Source organism: Triticum aestivum, chromosome 7D (assembly GCF_018294505.1).
Source record: "Triticum aestivum cultivar Chinese Spring chromosome 7D, IWGSC CS RefSeq v2.1, whole genome shotgun sequence".
Classification (NCBI taxonomy): domain Eukaryota; kingdom Viridiplantae; phylum Streptophyta; class Magnoliopsida; order Poales; family Poaceae; genus Triticum; species Triticum aestivum.
This window is the reverse complement of record NC_057814.1, coordinates 461656924-461672253: the sequence shown is the minus strand read 5'-3', so window position 1 is coordinate 461672253 and position 15330 is coordinate 461656924. Positions and strand designations below refer to the sequence as shown.

The 15330-nt window shown below is 44.4% G+C and overlaps 1 protein-coding gene across 1 annotated transcript; it reads right to left on the bottom strand.

Moving 5' to 3' along the window:
- Window positions 1-8691: 8691 nt before the first annotated feature.
- LOC123167377 (proline-rich receptor-like protein kinase PERK2) lies at window positions 8692-9921 on the bottom strand. The gene is made up of 2 exons (XM_044585221.1): window positions 9709-9921; window positions 8692-9612 (listed from the first exon to the last, which is right to left on the bottom strand). Exons 1-2 carry the CDS (start codon window positions 9872-9874, stop codon window positions 8849-8851), a joined length of 930 nt encoding a protein of 309 aa, XP_044441156.1. The 5' UTR covers window positions 9875-9921; the 3' UTR covers window positions 8692-8848.
- Between the last annotated feature and the right edge of the window lie 5409 nt (window positions 9922-15330).

Genomic DNA, 15330 nt, shown 5'->3' with positions numbered 1-15330 from the left:
AGAGGATGAAATTAATGATACGTAATTGCCCTACTCATAGTTTGAATTTGTGGATGATTATACAAAAATTTTATGCCGGATTGAATTTTGCTTCTAGAAATCTTTTAGATTCGGTCATGGGAGGCACTTTTATGGAAATCACTTTAGGAGAAGCTACTAAACTCCTAGATATAATTATGGTTAATTTTTCTCAATGGCACACTGAAAGATCTACTAGTAAAAAGGTGCATGCGATAGAAGAAATTAATGTTTTAAGTGGAAAGATGGATGAACTTATGAAATTATTTGCTAATAAGAGTGTTTCTTCTGATCCAAATGATATTCCCTTGTCTACCTTGATTGAGAATAATAATGAATCTATGGATGTGAATTTTGTTGGTAGGAATAATTTTGGTAACAACGTGTATAGAGGAAACTTTAATCCTAGGCCGTTCCCTAGTAATTCCTCTAATAATTATGGTAATGCCTACAACAACTCTTATGGAAATTTTAATAAGATTCCCTCTGAATTTGAGACTAGTGTTAAAGAATTTATGATTTCTCAAAAGAATTTCAACGCTTTGCTTGAAGAAAAATTGCTTAAAGATGACGAATTGGCTAGGAATGTGGATAGAATTTCTCTTGATGTTGATTATTTGAAAATTAGATCTATTCCACCTAAGCATGATATCAATGAGTCTCTCAAAGCTATGAGAATTTCCATTGATGAGTGCAAAGAAAGAACCGCTAGGATGCGTGCTAAGAAAGATTGCTTTGTGAAAGCGTGTTCTTCTAATTTTTATGTGAATAAAGATGAAGATCTAAAAGTTATTGATGTGTCCCCTATTAAATCTTTGTTTTGCAATATGAATCTTGATAATGATTGGACTGGAGATGAGTCAACTTTAGTTAGAAGGTGTCCCAAAAATTCGGTGTTTTTAGATCTTGATGCAAAAATTGGTAAAAGTGGGATTAAAGAGGTCAAACCTTTAGATATCAATGAAACCACTATCTTGGATTTCAAGGAATTTAATTATGATAGATGCTTTTTGATAGATTGTATTTCCTTGTTTCAATCCGTGCTAAATTCTCCCCATGCTTATAGTCAAAATAAAGCTTTTACTAAACATATCGTTGATGCTTTAATGCAATCTTATGAAGAAAAACTTGAGTTGGAAGTTTCTATCCCTAGAAAACTTTATGATGAGTGGGAACCTACTATTAAAATTAAAATTAAAATTAAAGATCATGAATGCTATGCTTTGTGTGATTTGGGTGCTAGTGTTTCCACGATTCCAAAAACTTTGTGTGATTTGTTAGGTTTCCGCGAATTTGATGATTCCTCTTTAAATTTACACCTTGCGGATTCCACTATTAAGAAACCTATGGGAAGAATTAATGATGTTCTTATTGTTGCAAATAGGAACTATGTGCCCGTAGATTTTATTGTTCTTGATATAGATTGCAATCCTTCATGTCCTATTATTCTTGGTAGACCTTTCCTTAGAACGATTGGTGCAATTATTGATATGAAGGAAGGGAATATTAGATTCCAATTTCCATTAAGGAAAGGCATGGAACACTTCCCTAGAAAGAATATTAAATTACCTTATGAATATATTATGAGAGCCACTTATGGATTGCCTATCAAAGATGGCAATACCTAGATCTATCCTTACTTTTATGCCTAGCTAAAGGGCGTTAAACGATAGCACTTGTTGGGAGGCAACCCAATTTTTTTTTTTTTTTTTTTGCTTTTTGCTTCTGTTTAGGAATAAATCTTTGATCTAGCCTCTGGTTAGATTTTTGTGTGTGTTTTAATTAGTGTTTGTGCCAAGTTAAACCTATAGGATCTTCTTGGATGATAGTTATTTGATCTTGCTGAAAATTCCAGAAACTTTCTGTTCACGAAAACAATTGTTAAAAATCACCAGAACGTGATAAAATACTGATTTCAATTGCATCAGATCAATAAACAAATTATTTAGGTCGTCCTATTTTGGTAGAATTGTTTGAGTTCTAGAAGTTTGCGTTAGTTACAGATTACTACAGACTGTTCTGTTTTTGACAGATTCTGTTTTCCGTGTGTTGTTTGCTTATTTTGATGAATCTATGGCTAGTAAAATAGTTTATAAACCATAGAGAAGTTGGAATACAGTAGGTTTAACACCATTATAAATAAAGAATGAGTTCATTACATTACCTTGAAGTGGTGTTTTGTTTTCTTTCGCTAACGGAGCTCATGAGATTTTCTGTTGAGTTTTGTGTTGTGAAGTTTTCTAGTTTTGGGTAAGGATTTGATGGATTATGGAACAAGGAGTGGCAAGAGACTAATCTTGGGGATGCCCAAGGCACCACAAGGTAAATCCAAGGACACCAAAAAGCCAAAGCTCGGGGATGCCCCGGAAGGCATCCCCTCTTTCGTCTTCGTCCATCGGTAACTTTACTTGGAGCTATATTTTTATTCACCACATGATAAGTGTTTTGCTTGGAGCGCCTTGTATGATTCGAGTCTTTGCTTTTTAGTTTACCGCAATCATCCTTGCTGTACACACCTTTTGAGAGAGACACACATGATTCGGAATTTATTAGAATACTCTATGTGCTTCACTTATATCTTTTGAGCTATATAGTTTTTGCTCTAGTGCTTCACTTATATCTTTTAGAGCACGGCGGTGGTCTTGTTTATAGAAACTATTGTTCTCTCATGCTTAACTTATATTATTTTGAGAGTCCTACAAAACAGCATGGTAATTTGCTTAAATTGAGAAGGTAGTCCTAATATGATAGGCATCCAAGATTAGTAAAAACTTTCTTATAAGTGTGTTGAATACTAAGAGAAGTTTGATGCTTGATAATTGTTTTGAGATATGAAGATGGTGACATTAGAGTCATGCTAGTTGAGTAGTTTTGAATTTGAGAAATACTTGTGTTAAAGTTTGTGATTCCCGTAGCATGCACATATGGTGAACCGTTATGTGATGAAGTCGGAGCATGATTTATTTATTGATTGTCTTCCTTATGAGTGGCGGTCGGGGATGAGCGATGGTCTTTTCCTACCAATCTATCCCCCTAGGAGCATGCGCGTAATACTTTGTTTCGATAACTAATAGATTTTTGCAACAAGTATATGAGTTCTTTATGACTAATGTTGAGTCCATGGATTATACGCACTCTCACCCTTCCACCATTGCTAGCCTCTCTAATACCGCGCACTTTTCGCCGGTATCATACACCCACCATATACCTTCCTCAAAACAGCCACCATACCTACCTATTATGGCATTTCCATAGCCATTCCGAGATATATTGCCATGCAACTCACCACCGTTCCGTTTGCTATGACACGCTTCATCATTGTCATATTGCTTTGCATGATCATGTAGTTGACATCGTATTTGTGGCAAAGCCACCGTTCATAATTTTTTATACATGTCACTCTTGATTCATTTGCATATCCCGGTACTCCGCCGGAGGCATTCACATAGAGTCATATTTTTGTTCTAAGTATTGAGTTGTAATTCTTGAGTTGTAAGTAAATAAAAGTGTGATGATCATCATTATTAGAGCATTGTCCCAAGTGAGGAAAGGATGATGGAGACTATGATTCCCCCACAAGTCGGGATGAGACTCCGGACGAAAAAAAAGAAAGAAAAGAGGCCATAAAAATGAGAGAGAGAAAAGGCCCAAACAAAAAAAATAGAGAAAAAGAGAGAAGGGACAATGCTACTATCCTTTTACCACACTTGTGCTTCAAAAGTAGCACCATGATCTTCATGATAGAGAGTCTCCTATGTTGTCACTTTCATATACTAGTGAGAATTTACATTATAGAACTTGGCTTGTATATTCCAATGATGGGCTTCCTCAAAATGCCCTAGGTCTTCTTGAGCAAGCGAGTTGGATGCACACCCACTTAGTTTCTTTTGTTGAGCTTTCATACACTTATAGCTCTAGTGCATCCATTGCATGGCAATCCCTACTCACTCATATTGATATCTATTGATGCGCATCTCCATAGCCCGTTGATATGCCTAGTTGATGTGAGACTATCTTCTCCTTTTTTGTCTTCTCCACAACCACCATTCTATGTCCATGGCTCACGCTCATGTATTGCGTGAAGATTGAAAAAGTTTGAGAACATAAAAAGTATGAAACAATTGCTTGGCTTGTCATCGGGGTTGTGCATGATTAAATACTTTGTGTGATGAAGATAAAGCATAGCCAGACTATATGATTTTGTAGGGATAACTTTCTTTGGCCATGTTATTTTAAGAAGACATGATTGCTTAGTTAGTATGCTTGAAGTATTATTATTTTTATGTCAATATTAGACTTTTATCTTGAATCTTTCGGATCTGAATATTCATACCACATTTAAGAGAATTACATTAAGGAATATGCTAGGTAGCATTCCACATCAAAAATTCAGTTTTTATCATTTACCTACTCGAGGACGAGCAGGAATTAAGCTTGGGGATGCTTGATACGTCTCCAACGTATCTATAATTTTTGATTGTTCCATGCTATTATATATTCTGTTTTGGATGTTTAATGGGATTTATTATACACTTCTATATTATTTTTGGGACTAACCTATTAACCGGAGGCCCAGCCCAAATTGCTGTTTTTTTGCCTATTTCAGTGTTCCGCAGAAAAAGAATATCAAACGGAGTCCAAACGGAATGAAACCTTCGGGAACATGATTTTTGGAACAAACGTGATCCAGAGGACTTGGAGTGGATGTCAAGAAATCACCGAGGAGGCCACGAGGTAGGGGGGTGTGCCTACCCCCCCAGGGCGCGCCCTCCACCCTCGTGAGCCCCTCGTGGCTCCACCGACCTACTTCTTCCTCCTATATATACCTACGTACCCCCAAACCATCAGAAGCGCCCACGAAAACCTAATTCCACCGCCGCAACCTTCTGTACCCGTGAGATCCCATCTTGGGGCCTTTTTCGGCGTCCTGCCGGAGGGGGCATTAATCACGGAGGGCTTCTACATCAACACCATAGCCTCTCCGATGATGTGTGAGTAGTTTACCTCAGACCTTCGGGTCCATAGTTATTAGCTAGATGGCTTCTTCTCTCTCTTTGGATCTCAATACAAAGTTCTCCTCGATTCTCTTGGAGATCTATTTGATGTAACTCTTCTTTTGCGGTGTGTTTGTCGAGATCCGATGAATTGTGGGTTTATGATCAAGATTATCTATGAACAATATTTGAATCTTCTCTGAATTCTTTTATGTATGATTGGTTATCTTTGCAAGTCTCTTCGAATTATCAGTTTGGTTTGGCCTACTAGATTGATCTTTCTTGCAATGGGAGAAGTGCTTAGCTTTGGGTTCAATCTTGCGGTGTCCTTTCCCAGTGACAGCAGGGGCAGCAAGGCACGTATTGTATTGTTGCCATCGAGGATAAAAAGATGGGGTTTATATCATATTGCATGAGTTTATCCCTCTACATCATGTCATCTTGCTTAAAGCGTTACTATGTTCTTATGAACTTAATACTCTAGATGCATGTTGGATAGCGGTCGATGTGTGGAGTAATAGTAGTAGACGCAGAATCGTTTCGGTCTACTTGTCATGGACGTGATGCCTATATACATGATCATACCTAGATATTCTCATAATTATGCACTTTTCTATCAATTGCTCGACAGTAATTCGTTCACCCACCGTAATACTTATGTTATCTTGAGAGAAGCCACTAGTGAAACCTATGGCCCCCGGGTCTATTTTCCATCATATTAATCTCCCGACAACAAGCTATTTCTGGCGCCGTTTATTTTACTTTGCATCTTTTTTTACTCTTTATCATAAAAATACCAAAAATATTATCTTATCATATCTATCAGATCTCACTCTCGTAAGTGACCGTGAAGGGATTGACAACCCCTTTATCGTGTTGGTTGCGAGGTTCTTATTTGTTTGTGTAGGTGCGTGGGACTCGAGCGTAGTCTCCTACTGGATTGATACCTTGGTTCTCAAAAACTGAGGGAAATACTTACGCTACTTTACTGCATCACCCTTTCCTCTTCAAGGGAAAACCAACGCAGTGTTCAAGAGGTAGCAAGCCACCGCGTGCTTCACCCATCGTTGAAGTTGCGACCGACCGGATCGCTTGCGTCGGCGAACAGCGGGGAGCGAGGACACCACGGGAGCCGACCGATACTGGGTCGACGGCTGCCGGAGAAGGACGCCGCGAACGCACCCGCGAAAGTGCGTCGCCCCGCGGACGGGGAGCGTCTCGACGTCAAGGGGAGCTTTCTGAAGCCAGGCGGAGTCGTCGACAACGAAGACGAGCGCGCCGAGACGGATCTCGCGACCCTCAGCCAATTCACCGCCGGAAACCATGATGATGGGAATCGGAAAAATCGCAACCTCACCAAAAAGTCGCTAAGACACCTGCCCCACGGTGGGCGCCAACTGTCGTGGTTCTAAGACTGATAGTAGAATGGGGGGTAGGTATGAGGAGGCAAGATCCCAGCTATGGTGAAGTTGTACACACAAGGTTTACAAGTTCAGGCCCTTCACGGTGGAAGTAATAGCCCTACGTCTCGGTGCCCGAAGGCGGTCGACTGGATTATATGTGTGTGGAGTTATAGGGGGTGCGAACCCTTGTCCCTAAGGAGGGGGGTGGCTTATATAGAGTTCGCCAGACCCCTCCGGCCCTCAGTTACACAGGGTTTAAGGTACATAAAGAGGGGGCGTTACTGGTAACGCCAACAATAAAGATACATGAATGACCATTAAGTATACAAAGTAAATGCCCGACCGTTGCTGTTCAGAGCGGCTTTAGACCTTCTGGTTGTCGAGTGACTAATGCTATGGTCGAGTGACATTGAATCTTCCGAGTGGAATGCTTCTGGTCGAGTGGATGATGCTATGCCTTGAATGCTTCTGTCTTTGGGTAATGTCCTTGGGGAGGGTGTCTAGGTTAGGCCTATGACCCTACCCTAGGTACATGTCGTCGTCACCACCCCTCGACAGAGAACCTCCGCGTGGCCTCCTCGACACCCCAGAGAGTAACACAATCATCCCGGAACTTGCAAAATGCTCAAATACACACTTGGAATACACAAATATGACATGTATGGTAGTTATAATAAATAATATATATGGTCCTATATACAGTCTTGGATACGCCCGTGCTTTGCGGTACTGCCATGCCCCCCCTATTTGTCTGTAATCCGATCGCGCCCGATGAGTAGCCGAGTGGGTGTACCTTTGTGATATGGCCCCTGTTCATATCCCTAATTCATTCGAGTCCCTGCCACCCAAAACGCCTGTATATATGTTTGTCTTCCTCGTGGATGATGACGTCAAGCAGCTGTGCCACATGATATCATTGTGGCGATGACCAGAGAGAGGCTCTATTTGTGGTTGATCTAGCGCGATTGATGTCGTCGAACAGTTGTGCCATGTGATATCGTTGTGGCGACGACCAAAGAGGCTCTCTCGTGGCTGATCGATCTAGCGCAGTTGATGACGGCATTGTCATCGCCCCCACTCAGATCGGGCGATGGGCATATGACGGTATTGTAAGAATCCCTAAAAATCAGTTCATTTGCTTGTTTTGGTACTCAATCCTGAGCATTTCAACCGGGTTCATACATTTTGTTTGCGTAGGGCTTAGTAGAAATCGTAGGGTTTCAGTCGACTTTGTTAAGGTTTCAAAGGAAAAGGTTGGAGTTCACTATCCATTCTAACTTCTTTTATACCTAGCACGATGCTCGTGTGTTGCCACGAAACCATTGGCTTAGAGGTGGTGAAATAATGTTGGTGTTCTTTATCGATGTCGTCAGAGAATTTAATGATCATATTAGGTTGGGGAGAGAACTAAAATCAAAATCTATTTTGGGTCGAAGTCACCTTTTTGTCTTTGTTATTTATGTCTTTCACAAAAAGTTAGTCTCGTATAAAAGTAGTGTATTTGTTTATTCATGATAGATGTCTTATGTGAGTAAATTACATTTATTTATGTGTCCCTTGGAGTTCCTTTGAGGACATCCAATAAAATATATGTCTCTTTGAAGGTTGCTAGTTTCACGTGTAGAGATACGTGTGTTTGTTTATTTAGAAAGAATGTTGGACCTATTTGTGAACTCACCATCAACTCCAATCTTTTTAAATAGGAAAAAGATTACTACTATGCAAAAAAAACAACACAAAATCATTTGTGGTGTAGTAATTTTGAGCTTTTTCATGTGGTTTGACTGGAGTAACGACATTTTAATTATACTCTGCCACCAATTTTTCCATGTGGTTTAGTTTTTATTCACCCTTATACATTAGGATATATGTGTTTTTTCTACTGCTACGTGTTTTTAGAATCTTATACATCATCTAGGCTTTATCCGTACTCATTTTTCATGATCTTCAACCACGATTCTTTTCCTTGACAACATGTATCGAGATTACAAAATCGCAGCAGTAACTAACTAGCCAGTAACCATAAAAAATAGATAAAGCGAGACACGAAAAACACGGATTTAACATGAAAACCTTGCGAGAAAAAACCATGAATCCGTGAAAACGCAATTCACTACAACGGAGGAGTATTATAAGCACGAGACGACATGCCGGTTTTAGATGCGACTATATAAGGTATATATACGAGGGGCAACACATAACAGTCTTTGGAGGACAAATACACATTGACGGAACGCCCACACCGTTTGTACTACGTCTAGTATAACACGATAGAATTTGGATCACTTCATCGCAAATAAAATTACGAGTCTACAGTATATACAGCCCAGTACAGGGAGAAGCCAAAGGGAAGCTGCCCAGTTTTTTCTCCGACGCTATACAATATCAGTAGGGTCTAGTTCGTATCTATGACCTTCAGTCTGAAGGATGTCGTCACTTGGAATTGTCCAGAGCTGGGTACTTGGGAGGCTCCTGGGTGCACTGCTCTGGCTCGTCGGCCAAAGCGCTACGCCCCCTACCTCGCGGATCAGGAAATGGGTGTCCAACGATTTCGCGCGCGGGAGGTGGTGGATCAACATCCCGCTGCTTAACATCTTCGGAGGTGCCGCAGGGAGGTTTCTCAGGTACAGGCTCAGGTGTGCTACATGAACCGTAACCAGGAGTTGTGCATGCAGGATGTTCCTCAACAGGGCCCTCGTTAGTTGAACTGTCGGGAACTGGGTACTTAGGATGCTCCTCGGTGCACTGCGCAGGCTCGTCGCCGTTGGTCATGGCGCTACGCCCCCTTGCTGATGGATCAGGAACTGGATGTCGAGGTTCATCGAAGATGCCAGCAGATACTGGTTCAGATGCGTTGCATGAACCATTATCAGGAGCTGGGTGTGTGGTGGGATCTTCGGGGCCGTCGAGATAAGCCTTGCCGGCTACACTTTTAACGGCTCGAAGTGGAGGTCGACCCGGCGGATCAACAAGCCCGTGTCGAGGATCTTCGAAGATTTGAAATACAGGTCCAAGTGTGCTAGATGAGCCCTGAGCAGGAGTTGGGTGTGCACTACTAGGATCTTCTGGGGCGTTCAGATAAACCTTGTCGGCTACATCTTTAACGGCTCGAGGTGGGCGTGGGCATGGGCGTGGCACCCCTGGGAGTGGGTGAAGAACGGTCTCTTCCTGCTTGGGGCGTGAACGATCTGGCGGAGCTGCAAAACGTAATGGGGTACGTATCTGTTAGCAATGGAACCGAAGGAGACACGTGCGTGCAGGAAGCATTAAATCTGTGCTGGTTACCATGCTACCTGGGGTCTGGACAGCTGGAGCGGCCGGAGGAGTAGCAGCTCCTCGGATGGGCGGCGGCACGCTTCTGGCGGTGGCGGAGGAGGAGAAGAATGAGCTCAGCTGTGGCCTCCCGTGCGACACGAGCAGCACCGGGGAGCGCAGAGACGACCGGGCAGCAAGCGCCATCCTCTCTAGCGAGCTAGGCAGAGGACAGGTTGGTTGGTGACGAATGCCTCCTGGGCCCCGGGATTGTACTTTTATATATGTGTGTTTCAGTCTTTCAAACCAGTCATAACTCACGGAGGTTCGCACCCAGCGACGACCTTGACCTTGACCTCCGTCAAGAGGAAGGCATGCGTTCATACCATGTGAGTGATGTTGTCTGCGTTCAGACGTTTGGAGGTATCTTGGCGTGTTGACTCGTGGTACCAATGATGGTCCCTGCGAACCAATCTGTGGTTGGATGATTAGAAGGACAATGGTATCTCAGCCCATCAAAGTTTAAATCCTAGTGCTCGCATTTATTCTGAAATAGGATTTCTGGTGGTGCTATGAGGTGACTACGGTGACTCGTAAAATCTCAAGATGATATGCCGGCTCAGTATCTCTGAAGTGCTTATAAAGGTAGAGTATGCGTATGTGCGTTCACAGAGGTGATTGTACGTGCGTATATATGAGCGTTTGCATTTATACTTTGTTAAAAAAACAGAATGTGTGGCCCCCGCTCCTAGCCACCAACCCGCCCCGCGACGCCACGGGTGGCCACTCCGGCCCCGGCATCCACCATTTAAGCCCCGAGCCACCGCCCCCATGGCCTCCTCGACTTCCTCGGGCAGGGGCGCCCCCGCAAGCTACACTGGCTGGAGGAGAGCTCATCCTCCTCTGTGAGCCCTCATCGTTCGTATCATGTGGTGCTCTACAACGGTGCCCCTACCACCCTCCCGGCGATCGAGGTCGCCCCTAGGTGAATCTCGCGCTCTGAGATCCACCATGTGTTGCCGGTGGAGGAGCCAGAGGATGGGGGAGTCCCATGGGAGACTGTTAGCATTCGCCGACACTAGAGCTCCCATCACCGGCATCGCCATCGCCCCGTCCACCAGGCACTGCTACCACGCTCGACGCAACCTCTGGCAAGACCCGCAAGGCCGGCGTCTTCTACAAGTGCCTCTACACCGGCCACCCTCGTTCCGAATGCCGCTAGGATTGGCGTTGTCACCGGTGTGGTTTCTATGACCACATCAGCTCGGGACTCGCGATGATACCAGACAGAGTGTTCGGCTACCCAAGTGAGCTAGCAGGGGCAGTGAGGATACATGGGGTGGAATGGTTGGGGTAGCTAAGGGTGCAAAAACAAAAGGAGCAGAGGTATGAAAAAACCTTCTGCTTGGTCTTTTCTTTCTTGCCGCCACTTTAACAGGTGCCGCTGCAATGAGAGCGTAGGTTGCGGAGTTTTTTCTGGATTCTTTTTTCTTGGTGCGCTCTTCCTTTTTTTGGATAAAAAGAAGGGTTCAGTGGGAGGGAAAGGGGTAGGTAAGCTTTAGGTTGGCTCTTGTTTTTTACAGACTTTCTTTTCGGTGTAATTTAATAAAGAAGTAGCAACTGTTCATTTCATTTCATTTTTTGCATTGGTAGTTCTTTTTCATTTGAAAGGGCAAAGGGGGGGAGGGAAAGGATTGACCCTCGGGGATCATATTACTCAAGAAGATTGGGGGAAAATAGCAGGATTGGAAAAGTTCAAAAAGACTGGGGAAGACAAATCCATTGTCATATCCTGCAGACTGATAACATCGAGTAGTGGGGGCTGGCTTCCACCCCCAAGAGAGCTTGATTTACCAGAAATCCCGCCGAGTCCTAGTGGCCCTAGATTCCGCGGTAAGTTTCGAGAAATGGAGGAAATGATGCATTCAAAGTTCGCAGAATTGCAAGGCACACATGTCGCTCGGAACAAGTTCCTCTCTAGTGCGGGTCAGCTCCTGAGATAGGATGTTAACCAGAAGAAACCCGGCTGTCAGATAGCGCGCCAGATGACTAACCGGACGATCACATGCTGGGTCAACGGATGCAAACCGGAATCACCCTGTTGCGGAGAACAGGGCGGGATAATAGTATGTCACATCCCTAGTTTGGTAATGCACCTAGGCTAGTATTGCTTGTGGCATCATGGTTTACTTTAATTGAAACTTGAAATGGGGATGCTCAAAACCCTAGCACCAAATTAATTCAAATAGGTTCAGCTTAAAATAATTTTCAATGAACTTTCCACGACATATTTGGGCTTGGGGTTAATCCATATTATTTTGAGTTGGAGCAAATAATTTCTATAAGTAGTTTTGTTGCTCCAAATATTCTAGAATTATTTGAGGGCCTCTGGAATATTTCAGTTGATGCCCACAATTTTTTTTAGAATTTTAAAAAAATGATTTCGTCCGGTAACTAAATCAAAACAAATTGCAAAAACAGAAAACAGAAACAAAAATAGAAAACAGAAGAGAGAGAGAGAGAGAGAGAGAGAGAGAGAGAGAGAGAGAGAGAGATTGACCCGTGCAACCCAGCCGGCCCAGTGGCGAGTCATCGTCCACCTCTCGCCAGGAGGACGCGCGCGAGCACGCGCAACGCTGTCTCCTGTTTGCCGCCGAGTGCCTAGAGCTGGCTAAGGATGCCATGCACGTCCCTCACCCCAACCCTCTCACTCTCTCCCTCGTTCCTCGTCTCTCCCTCATGGCCGAAGCCGCCACGAGCACCCCGCTGTAGTTCTCATACCACCGCCCACCTCTCGTTGCTTCATTGTGTCTAGATGCTCCCCGAAGCTCTTCCTCATCTCCAAGCCAAACAACTCGAGCAAGGAAGCACCACATCGTCGTCAGCGCCATCTTCTTATACCCCGAGCAACCGAGATATATCTCATCGATTCAGCCGTTCCACTGGGCCCCCGAGCCCACTGACCACCCCTGCAGATTCGACGTGAGCTCCCGTTCCTTCCCCTTTCTTTTAACACTCGCACACGAGCTCTAGCTAGCCTAGCTGTCAAACCCAAGGACTCCTCGCTGCCGGCCATGTCGCCGCCTGATACGTATCCAACGTATCTATAATTTATAAAGTATTCATGTCATGTTTACAACAATTTTATATGGTTTTTGTGCACTTTTATATGATTTTTTAGGGAACTAAACTATTAACCTAGTGCCCGGTGCCAGTTGTTGTTTTCTGCGTATTTTTGGTTTTCCAGAAAATTCATACCAAACGAAGTCCAAATGCTACAAAATTTATAGTGATTTTTTATGGACCAAAAGAGACCCACGAAGTGGCAGAGGTGGACCAAAGGGTGGCCAAGGGAGCCACAAGCCTGGGGGCACCCCCCTAGGGTGCGCCCCCTGAGCTCGTCGGTCCCTCGTGCCCCCCCCCCCCCCCCCCCCGACGATCTCGAATGGAGATGCGTCCAAAAGCAAATTTATCCGTTTCGACGAGATGAACAAATTCCATGTTGCACTTTTTTATTAGAGTCCATTTTGAGTGTGAAAAGCAGGTGAAAACTCTCGCCATGTACCAGAGTATTATGGGTGTCGGGCCACATTGTATTGGTCGTAACTTCTGCATATTACCTCCGATTAAAATGATTTAAATATCAATTTCAATCGCCTCGACATTCATTGTAGACACTTTTTTCATCTAAGATTTTCTTGGAGGCATAATCATCGGAACAGTATTCGAATGCCAAATCTTAGCACTCGAGCACATCTTCAACTGCCGAGATCGAGATCAGATGGCGATGACCCAAATATCAAAGTTGTTCATTTTGATCATATGGAGACTTCTCATATTAGATTTTTTTTATTTGAGGCCATCTTGATTATGTTTTCTGCGGTGCTAAAAACAGGTGTCAACATCTGAGAGGAAGACATTCGGTTTTATATAAGCCAAGTATCTAGAAACCGTCGGCTTATAAATAGGTGTCATGTACTCCCTCCGTTCCTAAATATTTGTCTTTCTAGAGATTTCAAATGATTACCACATACGGATGTATATAGACATGTTTTAAAGTATAGATTCACTCATTTTACTTCATATATAGTCACTTGTTGAAACCTCTAAAAAGATAAATATTTAGGAACGGAGGGAGTAGTACTCTCGTAATTAACGCGCCCGGCCGTCAAAGTGCTTTATGTTTGTCCAGCACCCACATTTAGCACACATCTTATGCTTTGTCCAGCAGACAAAGTACACTCGGCTTATACTCGTTACCAACGTAGTGTAAGTCAAGCCCCAGAAACCGAGTGTGACACTCGGCTTATACTCGTTACCAACGTAGTGTAAGTCAAGCCCCAGAAACCGAGTGTGACACTCGGCTTATAGTTTAAAGTATATATTTGAGCCTTAGCCGCATAAGCCGGTTCCAACCGAATGAACTAAATAATTATTTTCTGTAGTTCAAATTACTTAGCGGCATAAGCCGGTACCAACCGAATGAACTAAATAACTATTAACATTACAGCAAGTAAAAGTGTGCGCTATTTTCTTGCTGAAAAATAAGCTTGATTAGGGCATCTCTAACGGCGACCCGCTAATCCTGTCCGGTATCCGTTCGCGGACAGGGACCAGTCCGCGGACACTGATATCGGAGGTCGCCATCCAACGCTGTCCGCATACATTTCAGCAACCAATTGAACTAACCGGGCAAAATTTGTACAAACACGAGAGATTTCATACAAAATGTACGACATTCATACAAACACGTCAGATTTTCATCACATTCTCAACATTTAGGAAAAAAACAATTCGACCCTAAACCAACCCTATTGCAGCGTCCAGTTGAAGCCCTTGTCGTCCTCCATCTGCCATCTCCATGAGCACCGGCGATAAGACTGATAAAGTGAAGTTGCGGTCTCCGGCGAGGAAGAGTAAACATGGAAGACGGACTAGCCCACATGGGACACAAGGCCGTGCCGCCTCCCATGCCCTACTCATTCTCGGAGGAGTCCACGCCTTGTCCGTCGCTGGTGGACGTGAGGTCCACGATGGAGATGGTGGCGCTCGCACCATTGTCGTCGAACTGGCCCGCCCAATAGTTCGTCGGCGGGGCGTAGGAGGCGCAACTGGCGTCGTGCTCATCCACGATAGCCTGCAGCTGCGCCTCCGCGGCGGCTGCTTCCTGACGAGCGACGGCTTGAGCATGGACGGCGTCGTAGAGCGCATGCTGCTCCATGATGAAGTTGGGGTTCATCGCGGCTATGTCCGCCACGGCCTCCTCGCTCACGCGCTCGCCATTGATTTGGCCCTCCACCAGACAGTGCAGCTTGAGGAGGAACATGTTGTACCGGTGTTCCTCCTGTGACCGTTGGAACGCCGACATAGGCGTCGTCACAGGCTGCTCCTCTGCCATGGCCACATTGAAGTGCGCCTGCGCCTGCTCCATGGTGAATCTAGCATGCATAGGCATGGGCTCGGGCTCCGGTGTGGCGTCGTCCAAGCCCGTCTCCATTGTGGGGTTGTACTCATCGTCGGAGATCTCGGGCAAGTTGTCCGGCATGCCGACCTCGATCCATATGCCACGACGGCTTTGCCAGCCGGTCGCAAGGGCGGCCACCTCGTGCTTCATATCCGTCGACAGGCTCTCCCACAGTGCATTGGCGCCTGCAGTCATGACG